This window comes from Eucyclogobius newberryi, unplaced genomic scaffold, assembly GCF_026437365.1.
Source record: "Eucyclogobius newberryi isolate DKJ021-1_F unplaced genomic scaffold, fEucNew1.0.hap1 SCAF_15, whole genome shotgun sequence".
NCBI lineage: Eukaryota > Metazoa > Chordata > Actinopteri > Gobiiformes > Gobiidae > Eucyclogobius > Eucyclogobius newberryi.
The window spans coordinates 8,621,278-8,638,543 of record NW_027315779.1 but is presented as its reverse complement, the minus strand read 5'-3'; the positions used below and the strand labels follow the sequence as shown (position 1 = coordinate 8,638,543).

The window sequence follows — 17,266 nt, the reverse complement described above, 5'->3', positions numbered from 1 at the left end:
ACTGTCTGGAGTCATGAAGATGTGCAAAGACACAGTCTATTTTTACTTTCTATACACACGGCTCTTCAGTTACAAACAGGAAACAGCGTAACCTCCTTTTGAGGCTTAAACACAAATGCAAAGCACAGCACGTCAATGTGACACAAACCTGTGTCAAAATTAGAAAATAATGTCCATATTCCAAATGAAGAAAGCTTCCACCTTTTTTGTTTCATTACTTTTTGGGAAAAAAATGCTTGAAAATAAAATCAAAAATATGATTATTATTGTAACAAAGATTGCCTCTTTAACTCCTCTTTCAAACCATCTCGTTCCCTGCTTAGAATCTTCACCTCACGTCATCTTAAAGCCACTCTATCAAAGATAGAGCAAAAAGATGGTTTGAAAGAGTTAAAGAGGCAAATCATTGTTAAAAAGAAAGACCATCATTAAATAGGAATGGGGGGTTTAAGATTATTTTTGAATCCCTGGAGAGGTCGACGCCCAGGGCATTCGGATGCTAATCAGTTACACAGGGAAGAGAGAGTGTGAGTCAGGGACAATAGGAGGCTTATAGCCAATTAAAGGACTGATAGTAAATAAAGAGGCTAGTTTGATAGAAAATAAAGAGGTTTAGTTTCTGTTGAAACCAATAACACCTTTTCGCCCAGTGGGCAGGGCCTGCTCAGAGTAGGATAAATATCTGAGTTCCCGGTCTTGATTCACAGATTGAGAATGACTCTTGGATGAAAGTGGAAACATTGTTTTTTTTTTTTTTTAAAGAGTCCAGATGATACAACATTAAACCTCCTGGATGAATGAGGGATTACACCCACATGATTATCATTATTAAATACTGTTTCAAGGATTTGCAGATCTCTTACAACTGTCATGCATTCTTACATAGAATTCGCAATATCAGAACATTTTCTCGCACCCTGCCAAACTGTATTTTCTTGTAACATTGTCTCTGCTATGGTGGCACTGCCTCGCAGCGAGGAGGTCACAGCATCCTCCCCCGTGTTTGAGTGGGTTCACTCTGGGTTCCCTCATCAACCCAAAACATGCACAAAATGTATAATCCTCTCACAGATGGGCCACGTGTAGCAGAAGGTTCAGAGAGAAATGTGGTCCCAGTATTCCTGGCAGTTTGACCCAGCAGCATAAAAAGGATGGGTCAAATGCAGAGAACAAATGTACACAGGGACAATAAATATATCTTAACCTTTGTTACATGTACTCTGTAATCTACATTTTACACATGTGTAACTCTTGCACTGTCTGACTGTCTTATAGCTTAACAATCACATGTTCTTTGGTTTTCAGAAAGCATCCATCCATCCATCATTTCTACCGCTTGTTCCCTTTCGGGGTCGCGACTGGAGCCTATCCAGTGACTTTGGGCCTTTGGCGGGGTACACACACCCTGGACAGTGGCCAACTTGTCGCAGGACAAGAAAGCAGAAGAACCATAAACAACACTCCAACATGGCAGTGACACCATTTATGTTAGAGAGCGGACGGACTAAAATATGCAATGCAAAAATGTGTAAATTTTTTATTAGGTCAAGGGATGATTTCAAAACAGTTTGTACAAAATGTGGTTTGTGGTATAACAATTACACAATGAGCCTCTGGACAGGATATCCTAAAGTAAAAGCCACAATAACAGTGTGTGTGTGTGTGTGTGTGTGTATAGTGCACTTTTGAGCAGAAAAACACAGTAGGGTGAAGCTTTGAATAGGAAAGCTCACAAAAACTAAATGGCATGTGTCTTTTTCATAATATTATTCATGACACATGAAATTGTGCATATTATGCACACAATTATTCAGTACAGAGAGTTGAAAGTGCTAAGATTGCTCAATTGTTTGTAACACATCAATCCATAAATAAAAACAAATATATATACATTTATCTAAAAGAAAAAAAAGAAATAAATCTTATATTACTTTCCATATTTTTTGCACACATGAATACAACGCAGGGTTTTGTTCAGCACACGTCCCATTGTTTTCCTCTTTAGACTGTGAAAGTGCATAAATGTCTAAACAAGCATGAGTTTCATTTCATTTCTGCACCTTTACAGAGTTACACCAGTCAGTGGGATAAGGCTGTGGAGGATTCCTGACCGCCGTGTACTTGACCGGAGGAGGAGGCGGCTTGAACGGAGGAGGAGGAAGATCCATCCTAAAAAAGACCAAACAATATATTATATAAAAGTTCATTTGTGATTAAACCCCAGAATTAACCTATTTTTGATCACTCTCCTTCTGCACAGAACGAGAGCCACAATGATCAGAAAAACTCCCATGATGATGAGCAGAGTCCAACCCAAGCGGCTCCACGCTGTAGTGGCTCCTGGAGCTGGAAGACCAAACATAAAGATGTTTAGAGGTAAGAAACATGAAGACATTTAGAAATAAGAAATATAAAGACATTTAGAGATAAGAAACATAAAGACGTTTAGAGGTAAGAAACATAAAGACGTTTAGAAATAAGAAATATAAAGACATTTAGAAATAAGAAATATAAAGACATTTAGAAATAAGAAATATAAAGACATTTAGAAATAAGAAATATAAAGACATTTAGAAATAAGAAATATAAAGACATTTAGAAATAAGAAATATAAAGACATTTAGAAATAAGAAATATGAAGACGTTTAGAAATAAGAAATATAAAGACATTTAGAAATAAGAAATATAAAGACGTTTAGAAATACGAAATATAAAGACATTTAGAAATAAGAAATATAAAGACGTTTAGAAATAAGAAATATAAAGACATTTAGAAATAAGAAATATAAAGACATTTAGAGGTAAGAAACATAAAGACGTTTAGAAATAAGAAACATAAAGACGTTTAGAGATAAGAAACATAAAGACGTTTAGAGGTAAGAAACTTAAAGACGTTTAGAAATAAGAAACATAAAGATGTTTAGAGGTAAGAAACATAAAGACGTTTAGAAATAAGAAATATAAAGACATTTAGAAATAAGAAATATAAAGACATTTAGAAATAAGAAATATAAAGACATTTAGAAATAAGAAATATAAAGACATTTAGAAATAAGAAATATGAAGACGTTTAGAAATAAGAAATATAAAGACATTTAGAAATAAGAAATATAAAGACGTTTAGAAATAAGAAATATAAAGACATTTAGAAATAAGAAATATAAAGACGTTTAGAAATAAGAAATATAAAGACATTTAGAAATAAGAAATATAAAGACATTTAGAGATAAGAAACATAAAGACGTTTAGAAATAAGAAATATAAAGACATTTAGAGATAAGAAACATAAAGACATTTAGAGATAAGAAACTTAAAGACGTTTAGAGATAAGAAACATAAAGACATTTAGAGATAAGAAACATAGACGTTTAGAGGTAAGAAACTTAAAGACGTTTAGAAATAAGAAACATAAAGACATTTAGAGGTAAGAAACTTAAAGACGTTTAGAGATAAGAAACATAAAGACGTTTCGAGATAAGAAACTTAAAGACGTTTAGAAATAAGAAACTTAAAGACGTTTAGAGGTAAGAAACTTAAAGACGTTTAGAGGTAAGAAACTTAAAGACGTTTAGAGATAAGAAACATAAAGACATTTAGAGATAAGAAACATAAAGACGTTTAGAGGTAAGAAACTTAAAGACGTTTAGAAATAAGAAACATAAAGACATTTAGAGATAAGAAACATAAAGACGTTTAGAGGTAAGAAACTTAAAGACGTTTAGAGGTAAGAAACTTAAAGACGTTTAGAGATAAGAAACATAAAGACGTTTAGAGGTAAGAAACTTAAAGACGTTTAGAAATAAGAAACATAAAGACATTTAGAGGTAAGAAACTTAAAGACGTTTAGAGATAAGAAACATAAAGACGTTTCGAGATAAGAAACTTAAAGACGTTTAGAAATAAGAAACATAAAGACGTTTAGAGGTAAGAAACATAAAGACGTTTCGAGATAAGAAACTTAAAGACGTTTAGAAATAAGAAACATAAAGACATTTAGAGGTAAGAAACTTAAAGACGTTTAGAGATAAGAAACATAAAGACGTTTCGAGATAAGAAACTTAAAGACGTTTAGAAATAAGAAACATAAAGACGTTTAGAGATAAGAAACATAAAGACGTTTCGAGATAAGAAACATAAAGACGTTTAGAGGTAAGAAACATAAAGACGTTTAGAGGTAAGAAACATAAAGACGTTTAGAAATAAGAAACATAAAGACATTTAGAGATAAGAAACTTAAAGACGTTTAGAGGTAAGAAACTTAAAGACGTTTAGAGGTAAGAAACTTAAAGACGTTTAGAGGTAAGAAACTTAAAGACGTTTAGAGATAAGAAACAGACGTTTAGAGGTAAGAAACATAAAGACGTTTAGAGATAAGAAACATAAAGACGTTTAGAGGTAAGAAACATAAAGACGTTTAGAGGTAAGAAACATAAAGACGTTTAGAGATAAGAAACTTAAAGACGTTTAGAGATAAGAAACTTAAAGACGTTTAGAGGTAAGAAACATAAAGACGTTTAGAAATAAGAAACATAAAGACGTTTAGAGGTAAGAAACATAAAGACGTTTAGAGGTAAGAAACTTAAAGACGTTTAGAGATAAGAAACTTAAAGACGTTTAGAGGTAAGAAACTTAAAGACGTTTAGAGATAAGAAACTTAAAGACGTTTAGAGGTAAGAAACTTAAAGACGTTTAGAGGTAAGAAACTTAAAGACGTTTAGAGATAAGAAACAGACGTTTAGAGGTAAGAAACATAAAGACGTTTAGAGATAAGAAACATAAAGACGTTTAGAGGTAAGAAACATAAAGACGTTTAGAGATAAGAAACTTAAAGACGTTTAGAGGTAAGAAACATAAAGACATTTAGAGGTAAGAAACATAAAGACGTTTAGAGATAAGAAACTTAAAGACGTTTAGAGATAAGAAACATAAAGACATTTAGAGGTAAGAAACATAAAGACGTTTAGAGATAAGAAACTTAAAGACGTTTAGAGGTAAGAAACATAAAGACGTTTAGAGATAAGAAACTTAAAGACGTTTAGAGGTAAGAAACTTAAAGACGTTTAGAGGTAAGAAACTTAAAGACGTTTAGAGGTAAGAAACTTAAAGACGTTTAGAGGTAAGAAACATAAAGACGTTTAGAGATAAGAAACTTAAAGACGTTTAGAGATAAGAAACATAAAGACGTTTCGAGATAAGAAACTTAAAGACGTTTAGAGGTAAGAAACATAAAGACGTTTAGAGATAAGAAACTTAAAGACGTTTCGAGATAAGAAACTTAAAGACGTTTAGAGGTAAGAAACTTAAAGACGTTTAGAGATAAGAAACATAAAGACGTTTCGAGATAAGAAACTTAAAGACGTTTCGAGATAAGAAACATAAAGACGTTTAGAGGTAAGAAACTTAAAGACGTTTAGAGATAAGAAACATAAAGACGTTTAGAGATAAGAAACTTAAAGACGTTTAGAGATAAGAAACATAAAGACGTTTAGAGATAAGAAACTTAAAGACGTTTAGAGGTAAGAAACTTAAAGACGTTTAGAGATAAGAAACATAAAGACGTTTAGAGGTAAGAAACTTAAAGACATTTAGAGGTAAGAAACTTAAGACGTTTAGAGGTAAGAAACTTAAAGACGTTTAGAGGTAAGAAACTTAAAGACATTTAGAGATAAGAAACTTAAAGACGTTTAGAGGTAAGAAACTTAAAGACATTAAGAGGTAAGAAACAAAGACGTTTAGAGATAAGAAACATAAAGATATTTAGAGGTAAGAAACAAAGACATTTAGAGGTAAGAAACAAAGACGTTTAGAGGTAAGAAACTTAAGACGTTTAGAAATAAGAAATATAAAGACATTTAGAGATAAGAAACTTAAAGACGTTTAGAGGTAAGAAACTTAAAGACGTTTAGAGATAAGAAACTTAAAGACGTTTAGAGGTAAGAAACTTAAAGACGTTTAAAGGTAAGAAACATAAAGACGTTTAGAGATAAGAAACTTAATGACGTTTAGAGATAAGAAACTTAAAGACGTTTAGAGGTAAGAAACTTAAAGACGTTTAAAGGTAAGAAACATAAAGACGTTTAGAGATAAGAAACTTAAAGACGTTTAGAGATAAGAAACTTAAAGACGTTTAGAGGTAAGAAACATAAAGACGTTTAGAGATAAGAAACATAAAGACGTTTAGAGATAAGAAACTTAAAGACGTTTAGAGGTAAGAAACATAAAGACGTTTAGAGATAAGAAACATAAAGACGTTTAGAGGTAAGAAACATAAAGACGTTTAGAGATAAGAAACATAAAGACATTTAGAGGTAAGAAACATAAAGACGTTTAGAGTTAAGACTTTTAGCAGCAACGAGGGATATAATGACATCACATTGTTATGACTATTGTGTGACGAAACATCACAATTGTACAATTATTCACGATTATCGGCACCGTGACCAAACACGAAGGAAATACATGTTTAAAGATTTAAAAAGCCCTTTAGATTTAGGTTTACCTTTTTGGAGTATAGATTGAACTGAAATGACTTGTTCTTGCTTCACTCTTTCACTTCTCATCATTCATAAGGGTGATAATATTGACAAAAACTGATATCTTAACATGTTTTTGAAGTATTATGATATCGAGTCAGATGATATTACGTCCAATCCAACAGAAATGTGTTAAAACGTTTCTCTAAACGTATTAGTTGAAGTTTAATTATCAGACAAATGTCAAATTACTCCAAATGTGCAGAATTATCACCTTTATTTGAAAGTGAATTAATCAATCATGCCTTTATTTGAAAGTTTACATAACATTTGAATTTCAATCATTATCTGAATTTCGATGTATTACCCCCCTCTAGCTCACAAGTATTTTGATTATTGATATGACCAAGGCATTTTAATGTGTCCTGTTTTGAATTTGTCCGGTCATCTCTAGTAGCTACATAAATGATATCAGTATTCATGTGTGAAACCCCAACACAAAACACAATGTGAACAGTTTGCCTTGGCAAAGCTTCTCTTTCTTTGATACAGATCTTGCCTCTCAGTTTAATGAGTTTAAGGCGGCTCCAGGCGGGACAGGCTCAGTATCTAACACAACGTTCACTGCTACAGGCTGTTGAGGAAAAGCTTTTTCATTTATTCTGTATTGATTTCCCTTCATGATACAGTTAAGGGTTCACAAACTGTCAGACATCAATTTGTTACTACCAGCAAATACATGCATATATCATAAAATCATCCAACCTCCTCTCTAATTATTAAAATAAAGTTATTGATGTGTAGGATATAATTGAAGATAATATTTCCCACCAAAATAAGCACAAAAAAATCATATGTTATTGAAGGATTTGTAAAACATAGAAACACATACTGTGTATTTAAAGTGGGGCTATAAGTTCTTCATCGATCGGTCTTAGCGGATCAAAATGTGTATTTGTTGACGAATAATAATCATTATTTTACTGTGCTTATAAGTATTTGTATGAACAATGGCAGACAGAGGACGGTATCAGCCTCAGGGGAGTTTTCTGTTTCATCTTCACACTGAACCGAGACGCTGTTTACTGAAATACTGTCTGTACATTGTGGTTTTGTGTGAACTTTGGATTAGAAACATGGTGAAATCAAAGCGACACTTGCACCATTTTACTCCACAAATTGCTGCAAATAGTTGACCGTATCGTTTTTTTTACCTACAGCCCTAATTCAAACACGCTCCTTTACCTGGTTGGGTGGTGACGTCTGAGGTGTCTGGAGTAGACGTTGGGTTGATGGTTGCCGTGGTGGGAGCTGACGCGGTCGACTCGATGATCCCCGAAGCGTTTTCTGTTCTCGCATCGATCTCAAATGGCAGAGTTGTGCCAATTGTTACCGAGCGGTTGTAGCTTGTATTTGTGGTGACTGTTTCTGATCGGTTGAAATGTAGACTTGCGTTACTCACGGTGTAAATGCTCTCTGATTCATTGTAATTTAGGGTTGTATCGTGAGTTTCTGATTGGTTGTAGCTTAGAGTTGTTTCGTACATGGCGCTGGCTGATGTGTTTGGTGACTTTTCTGATTGACTGTGTGGCGTGGGAATTGTTGTTGCTTTTTGTGTAACGTCAGTAGCAAAGGTGGTGTCTTGAGAGTATCTGGTGGTCTCAGATTCAGCGCTTCTGTTGAGATGAGGAGACGGAGTGGAAGCATCTGAAAAAGTAAACCAATCATTCATTTTCAGAGACATGCATATTATTATTATTCTGTTTGGATTGGTTGATCTGCAAGTTTATAATCAGAGGATATTTTGGCAACCCAACAAAAAATGAGCTAAAACGTGATGTTTCTGTATCAAACTAAAGTACAGCCTTGTCTGAAATCGAACAACATACTTTTTCATTTGAATTTTGATCAGCTCGTTTTGGATGGAACATCAGATTCTAAATCAGATTTTAAATTTAAAATGCTGGAAGCTTTTTACCTTGAAAAAACATGCTTGAATTATTTATATTGTGAAGGTCAATTGGAGAATTATATAGTGTGCAATTTTAATTGTGTTTTTCTCAGTTTCAAAATTCAAAATAAAATACTTGCGTTTAAATAACTGGTCGATTAACTATTCACCATGAGCGGCACGCACCACCACGAGCCGCACGCACCACGAGCGAGCGGCGCCGCTTCTCCTCCGCTGCACCGGCGTTTCCACGCCCGAACACCGGCTCCGCGCTCCCGCACCCGCCGCCCCGGAGGTCTGTACCTGGGCGAAGGTGTGGCCCCAGCCCGCCACAGGAGCAGACACGGAGAGCGGGGCACCGGCTCCACCCGGAGAAAAGCAGCCCCATACAACCAAGGTACAGCCCCGTTTCTCTGCTTTCCCCGCTCCACAGACGGGGGCGATCTGGTCACAAAACTGGACTCAAATGCGTCTTGATTGGGCTAGAGCAACGCCGGCGTCTGGTATGTGGACTGCCGCTTCTGTCCCAACGTCTTTGTTTTGTTAGTCGTTTCCATTGTTTTGTTTTGTTCCCGCGTCTCTGTGTTGTCTTCTGTCTACATCCCTGTTCCTTAACTTCATCGGACATTACTGCACCGTCCATCGCTCATCTCCTCCCTCACTCCTGGACTATCTACTACCCTAGCCGCCAGCTAACAGCTGGCTTAACACCTGCGGAGGTCCGTCATGGTATCGCGGGGCCTCCCTGCCGTGCAGACAAGGTCTGGGGCAACCAACGCCACTCACTCCACCAGCTTCAACACCCGGTCCACTGCTGCTTTTTCACAACTCTCTGCCCACCAGCTTCTAGTTAACCAGCCTCTAGCCACCGCCAACATTCTAACTGGATTACTCGCATCTGCTGCTACGTTCCATCTCCTCCTCGGACTATCACTCCCACGCCTCCAGGCCACCGCTCCACCAACTTCTCGCCTACTCACCTACACCGCTGCTGACCTTCACCTCCTCAACCATAACCACCGTCTCCCAGCTGCTGCTGCCTCTGCAGCTAGCTCAGCTGGGATCCTTCGCCGGCCCCGCTACATCCACAGGGGCTCTGGTCTCTCCCATAACCAACACTCCAACGACGGCTCACCTATCCCCTCACTCTGGACTAGTTTTCGCCCCCCTGTCACCCCCACCTGCCGCACTGCCAACCTCAGCAACCTCCGCCCCCCCACCCCTGCGCCCCCATCCATCTCCGCGCCCCCATTCATCTCCCTTGCACTGCTGAACTGCCGCTCCCTCGCCAACAAATCACCTGTTATATCTGAACTGCTACTGGACAATAACATTGATCTGCTTCTCCTCTGTGAAACATGGCAACAGCCCCTGGACTTCTATGCTCTCAACCAAGCCACTCCCTCCAACTACACTTACACTGCCAAACCCCGCCTCTCCGGGCATGGGGGAGGTCTTGCTGTTATTCATAAAAAATCTACATCCATCACTGAACTGAACCTCAACCTTCCATCCATCTCATCATTTGAATACCTCGCCTTCTCCCTCCCCAACTCTATCACCGCTATCCTGATCTATCGTCCCCCAAAGCCCCACCCCTCTTTCCTCACTGAATTGTCTGAACTCCTCACCATCGCATCCTCTCTCTCTGCCCGCCTCCTACTCACTGGTGACTTCAACATCCACATTGACTGCCCCAACGCCCCACTGACATCCGACTTCCTCTCTCTCCTGGACTGCTTCCATCTCACCCAATACATTGACTTCCCCACCCATACCAAAGGCCACACTCTGGACTTAGTCTGTTCCTCTCTCCTACCCATATCTAAGCCCCACCCCCTCCCCTTCCCACTCTCTGATCATCTCTGCATCCTTTTCTCCGCCCCCCTACCCTCGCCCCACAACCCCAAAAAACGCACCATCACCTACCGCAATATCAAGTCAGTCAACCCCCTCACGCTCTCCCAGCTCATATCCTCTGCTTTCCCCCCTGACTCCCCCCCCCTCTTCCCCCGACGACTATGCTGTCATGCTCAACACCACCCTCTCCGACTCCCTTGACTCCCTAGCCCCCTGGAAAACCTCCTCCGTCTCATACATCAACCCCGCCCCCTGGTACACCCCTGAACTCCGCACCATGAAGCAGACTGGCCGCCAACTCGAACGACTCCTCAAAAGAACCCGCCTCACCGTCCACGCCGAAGCTTTCAAATTACACATCTCCTCCTACCGTGACGCTCTCCAAGCCGCCAAATCTGCCCACCTCTCCACCCTCATCAACAGCTCCCACCGGAGCCCTCGCACCCTGTTCTCCACCGTCAACAAGCTGCTCCAGCCACCGGACATCACTCCACCCTCCTCCCCTGACCTCTGCAACTCTTTCCTCCTTGCCTTCAATGACAAAATTTCCAAAATCAACAGCTCCATGACTGCCGTCTCCATTAACTCCATCACCACCCCCACCCCTGCCCCCCCTCCGCTCCCTGACCACCCACCCTTCCCTGCCCTCACCACCTTCTCCTCTGTTAACTCCTCTCATATCATAGACCTCATCACCGCTTCCAAAACCACCACCTGCTCTCTCGAACCCCTCCCAACGAATCTAACCAAGGCCTGCCTCCCTGCTCTCATCCCCCATCTCACCACCCTCTTCAACCAGTCTTTATCCCTCGGCCATGTTCCTTCCATCTACAAACTGGCCTCCATCACCCCCATCCTCAAAAAACCCACCCTAGACTCCGCCAACCTCTCCAACTACCGCCCCATCTCCAACCTGCCGTTCCTCTCAAAAACGCTGGAACGCATCGTCGCCGCCCAACTTCACACCCACCTCCAGTCAAACAACCTCTATGAACCCCTCCAATCTGGCTTCTGCCCACTTCACAGCACTGAAACAGCCCTGGTCAAAGTACTCAACGATCTCCTCACCTCTGCAGACTCCGGGGCCCTCAACATCCTGTTACTACTAGACCTCAGCGCAGCCTTTGACACTATAAACCATTCCATCCTCCTACAAAGGCTGCGCCAACTGGGTGTTGAGGGCTCTGCACTTGACTGGCTCACATCCTACCTCACCAACAGGCAAGAGTTCATTTCCCTCTCCGGTCACTCATCCACCCTCTCCCCAGTAACGCAGGGGGTCCCCCAGGGCTCAGTCCTCGGCCCCCTCCTCTTCATCTGCTACATCTTCCCCCTTGGTCACATCCTCCGCCAACTCAACCTGGACTTTCACTGCTACGCTGACGACACCCAGATATACCTCACCACCAAATCCACCCAAAACCCTCCCCTCAGCCACATTGAAACCTGCATCTCTACAATAAAATCATGGCTCACTCTCAACTTCCTCAAACTGAACAGTGACAAAACAGAGCTCCTCCTCATTGGCACCAAATCCACTCTCAATAAAACTGGTCCCTTTTCACTCAGCATCGACACCTCGACCATCACCCCCTCTACCCTGGTACGCAATCTCGGTGTCATCATGGACCCCACCCTCTCCTTCACTCCCCATGTCAGCCACATTGTCAAGACCTCATACTTCCACCTCCGCCGCATCGCCAAAATCCGACACTGCCTCACCCTCCCCGCTGCTGAATCCCTCATCCATGCCTTCATCTCCTCCCGCCTTGACTACTGCAACTCCCTCCTCACTGGCATCTCCTCCCATTCCCTCCACAGACTCCAAATGGTCCAAAACTCCGCTGCCCGCCTCCTCACCCACACCCGGTCCCGTGATCACATCACTCCCGTTCTCCGCTCTCTCCACTGGCTCCCCATCAAGCAGCGCATAAACTTTAAAATACTCCTCCTCACCTTCAAAGCTCTTCACCACCTTGCCCCCCCCTACCTGTCTGACCTCCTCATCCCCCACCGCCCCTCCCGAGCTCTCCGATCCTCCTCCTCTCTCACCCTGACTGCACCAACATCCCGACTCAAAAGTTTTGGCGACAGAGCATTCTCCCGAACAGCACCCCGACTCTGGAACTCCCTCCCCCAACCTGTCCGCCACTCTCCCTCACTCACAACATTCAAATCCCGCCTAAAAACATACTTCTTCACCCAAGCCTATGACCTCCCCTACCCCTAGCCTCCTCTACCCCATTGCCTACACTTCTACCCCCTGTTACATCCCCATCTTTTTCTCTCTACTTCTTCTGTCTTGTTCATTTTATCTGTATATTAATGTGTATTGTACGTGTTGTCCCCCCTGTCTGTAAATACCCCCCCCTTTTTATTATGTTCAGCGTCTTTGGGTCACTGAAAAGCGCTATATAAATAAAAGTTATTATTATTATTATTAATATTCAATGTATAGTCTATATTCAGAGTGTAAAACTTTCAGTGAATATAACACGAGGCATTAGCATTTGATCCATCTTGAGTCTTTGCTGTGATATTTTCAATTGCAAATTTCAAACTCTGAATTTTAAATGTTGGATTGTAAAGGCTTGGAAATCTATGCACTTAATATTAAACAATGCATTTTGTTCATTTATTTTTTTTAAAGTGAGAGAAATACAATGAAAACATTTACTAGAAAATTCTGCAGCTGATATTTCAAATAGAAACTATTTTCATTGTTAAACATTTTGAGTTAGAAATGAACCGGCATTTAAAATTCTAAATCAGATAAACTATTCTTACATTCCTTATCTAAATTACTATCATTTTGAATGATATGACCGGTATTCAAATTGACCATATCTTCAAAACAGCATTACTATTACTGAATTATTCAATCTTAATCTATATGTTCTAGTATCTAAAGTTACAGTGAATTGTTATTAAAAATATGATTGATCTGTTTATCCGTAATGATTGCGTGTCTGTTTTTCTTCACGTTGTAATATTGGATTTGTCCAACAGAGAGCGCTGTATCGCTACTGTCTGCTCTGTTGTTAAATCGATGCTCTTGTGGTTTTAACAAGAAATGGAACCAGGGCAGGATGTGACTTCCTCTGAAGCTGGGGCTTGTGTTTTTCTGCAACATTATTTCCTATGAATGCAATCTGCCAAAAACCTGAGCAGCACGCAAACTTATTTTCAAGCAGTAAATGTATTTCATCCTAATCCCCTGCAGGGCAAATGAGAAAATAAATTTTTAGTTGTTTTTTTCTTTTACTTGACTTTTTTCTATTTGTCAGTGTCTTGACAGTGTGATCCATTCAATCTTTTCCTTTTCCCCCAATTAAATAAAAATAATGAATGTCTGCTAGTATAATACCAAACTATCATCTCTCGTCCTGCTCCTTCGCACAGGGGTCCTCTGCTTGAATATTAATGCTGCCCTAAGGAAATGCTGAAATTAAATATGATAAAACAGAGTGCGGAGAACTCACCTGTGGTTTGTGTGGATACTGTGACGTTGAATGCTTTTTGCAGAAGGCTGTTTCCTGTGTGAACCGTGAGCGTGTAGAGCCCGGCGCTGGCTTCAGACACAGACTGTAGGTTCAGAGATGAGCTGTCTGACACCACCACCTCGTCCTGTAGCAGAAGATTCCTTTTGATTTGTTGATTTATATATAGTGTGGGAAATGAATCCTCACACGGCAGTTACCAAATGGTGCGTCAGGTTGAAAAAGTGGGTCACAACCTTCTATCAGTTTCTTGTTTTTGCAAGTTTGCGTTGTATGAAGGGGGAGGGAAACGGGTGCTCCAATAAAATGTAAATATGTACAGTGATGTAGTGAAATATGAGTGAAATATGTTGTTTTTACCTCTGCTATGAAACAAAACCAGTCAATTGCATGTTTTTTTACAATACATGCAAAGGTCGGTGTGTCTGGGCAATCTACTAACGACAGAACATGTATTTCGAATTCTGAATTGAACAAAAGTGAAATGTTTGCGCTGCACAAGAGACCCACTGGTGGAGGTCAGTTTATCTTTAGTTGCGTCTCGCACCTTGGTCCATCTGTATGTAACGTCCATGAACTCCTCGCAGAGAATGGTCACGTTTTCGGCAGAATTGACTTCAATGCTGTTGTTCATGTTACACTCAATTTCATCTGAGAAAAAAGAAAAAGTCACATATATGTATTTTACAGATATCATAAGTGACAAACATACAGCTGTAACTCAAGTACTGTATAAGTGTATGTAATAGTATCATATAACTCATTTGTGACATGGATTGTGAACGCAGCCACCTAACTACCATTTTATTGATCATTAGGCTATAAATTCATCACAAAATATACTGCCATGGTGTTTTGTGATGTATCCTGACGGACTTCTTGGCAATATGTGAGTTTTAAAGGGCAAATGTGAGTTAATTATAGTTATAAACGGTTATATTCTGATATTGAGGACATTGAAATTCAAATGCATTTTGTTTTCTCCTTGATTATTTAACCTTTTAACACCAGTTTTATCGTATCGTTCTGAGTGTTGGGATACATAATGTGCCGTGAGGTGCAGGCAATACCCAGCCCCAGTTCAAAGCATCTTTGTGTGTTTATTGTTGACTATGCATTGAGTTAGGTTCATGAGCAGAGAGATGTGAGACACTTTTGGAAACACTGAGATGTAAATACCCACTGAGATCTGGTCTGAGATCTGGTCTGATGCAACCAGGAGCAACAAGCAGCGGACCAAGTACAGTTCTTTAGATTTTGACTGGTTTTGTGGTGGCTCTCGTAATAATATAAGCATAATAATAAGCGTAAATATATAAATAAATATAAGCGTAATAATAAGCATAAATATAAGCATAATAATAAGCATAATATTATGCTCACAATAAAACATATACAGAGAGTGGTGCATTCCTTACCTTTGACTCTTAGTTCAGTCTCTTTCTGAAGCGATCCCAATGGAAAAGTTGCAATTATGCAAACGTAGGTGCCAGCGTCTCCCTTGTCTATGTTCAGAAGTCTTAATTCGGTGCCTGTAAGGTTACCTTTGTCATTTTCAATTGTTTTTAAAGTAACATTTGGTGAAAAGGTGGAGCCATATCTTGGCGAGTACAGAGCCAACTTTGAGGGTTCGCTATCTTTTTTCTTCCATTCTATGCTGACAACAGTGATATCACTAATGTTTTCCAAAAAGCAGGTCAGGGACGTGTTCTGCCCCATCAGAGCCTCCTTAGTTTTATAATGGAACATCTGAACATCCTGGAGCCCTGTCAAACACATCAAAAAGTGATGTAAGTGCAAAAGGTGAACAGACAGATTCACTTTGCAGTTGAAATTAGAAGGTGCAATCCAGTGTGGAAGAAGCAGATAACATAACATCAAACCCATCACTCCAGCGGCCAATACACACCTGAAGCCCACAGTGAATGCCCCATTATTTTACAAGAGGAAAAGAGAGGATGTAGTCTAGGATTACCTTGTGTTGTTATGGAGGCCAGTAGTAGGAAGAAGGCGGTCTTCTGAGCGCTTCTTGGAGTCATCTTTGTGCTCTCGTCTTAATTGTGCACTGGGAAAAATAAAGCAACTGCAGTGAAGTGAGGTTTGGGTTATGTTCATAAACTCAAGAGACAGGAAACCACAGTGAGATGGAGGAGGTAGTGGTTTAACTCTGCACCGAACCAAAATGAACCACTTTAAGACTACCACAGATTGGCTATCATATCTGTACTTACAAAAATGCCAATGTTGGATACAATTGCAACATCAATTTTGGGTTAGGGAAAGATGCACTGTTATGGGAAAACAAGCATCTGAAGTAAACTTTTAGCAGTTCACGTAACAACAGCAGCAGCAGCAGCAGCAGCAGCAGCAGCAGCAGCAACAACACATTAGCTTCTGTTATTCCTTTGTCTGAAATGTAGGGCTGGCAATTTGCCAAAAAATATATAATCGTAGTATTGGTTTCATGATCATGAGCAAGACACATTTAAAACAGGAACATTTAAAGTATTTTGTAATTGCAGCCCTTTGTGACAAAATTGAGACCACAATGCGCTGTCTGAATCTAATGTATTTTATGTTTTGTCAACCCAGAGTAAATGCATGTGAATAATTAACAATGTACTTATGGGTTTGTGAGAGCCAGGGACGAGTTTAATCCCTACTTCCGGTACACCAGCTTTAACACACAAGATTGATCGGTTTCTTTCCCCAACAAATAAAGGAATATCTTATCTTATCTTATCTTATCTGAACTCTGCTCCAAACAACATTTGAGGCTAAAAGTGAACCTCATATTCCCTAAACATATATTTGACAATTTATCATGACTCTGAATGAATCTCAATCTCAATTAAAATCTGATTAATTGCCTAGCACTCCGGAAAAGGTCCACATTATGGCATTCTATTTCCTTTGAGACAGGCTTAGGTGACACTACAGATCAAGGTACAAGTTCGAGGTATTGGTATGTCAAGGTATTTTGAGCAATAAGGACACACATAACTAAATAAATGCAAGATAAGTTTAATACCATGCTGTGGAACATTATCGGCAAAGCAATAACCTTTCTGAGACAGGTAGCAGACATCCCCCAGCACCTTTAAGTAGTTACATTTAGTAACAGATCATTGCTGAAATAGAAGTATATTACTTGAATATTATGAGTAAATAATGTATAGTTTAAAAAATGAAAATGAGCAGAAAGCTAAACCTTCTAATAAAGTTTTTTTCACTGTTCATTTCAACATTCATTTCCCCCAATAATAATTAGACAAGACGTGCCTTTGAGAGTAAAATTGAAATACACTAATTAGGAAAGATGTTATTAGTTGCAGTAATTGAAAGAAGAGTCACTTTCTTTCTCAAACTAAAATCTTTTAAGTGGTCAGTTAATTCTTCAAAGAGTTGAGCGTGTTGAATACTGCCACGCGGCGCGGTGGCAGAGTGGCTAGCACTCTGCACGTTTCTCCCCGTGTTTCAGT

At 39.6% G+C, this 17,266-nt stretch overlaps 1 protein-coding gene across 1 annotated transcript; it reads right to left on the bottom strand.

The window, feature by feature from the left end:
• Window positions 1-1,563: 1,563 nt before the first annotated feature.
• On the bottom strand, window positions 1,564-15,871 carry LOC140360302 (uncharacterized). The gene is made up of 7 exons (XM_072445514.1): window positions 15,760-15,871; window positions 15,203-15,550; window positions 14,332-14,435; window positions 13,767-13,911; window positions 7,719-8,180; window positions 2,232-2,346; window positions 1,564-2,169 (listed from the first exon to the last, which is right to left on the bottom strand). The coding sequence occupies exons 1-7, from the start codon at window positions 15,821-15,823 to the stop codon at window positions 2,049-2,051; spliced, it is 1,359 nt and encodes a 452-aa protein (XP_072301615.1). The 5' UTR covers window positions 15,824-15,871; the 3' UTR covers window positions 1,564-2,048.
• Window positions 15,872-17,266: the final 1,395 nt, after the last annotated feature.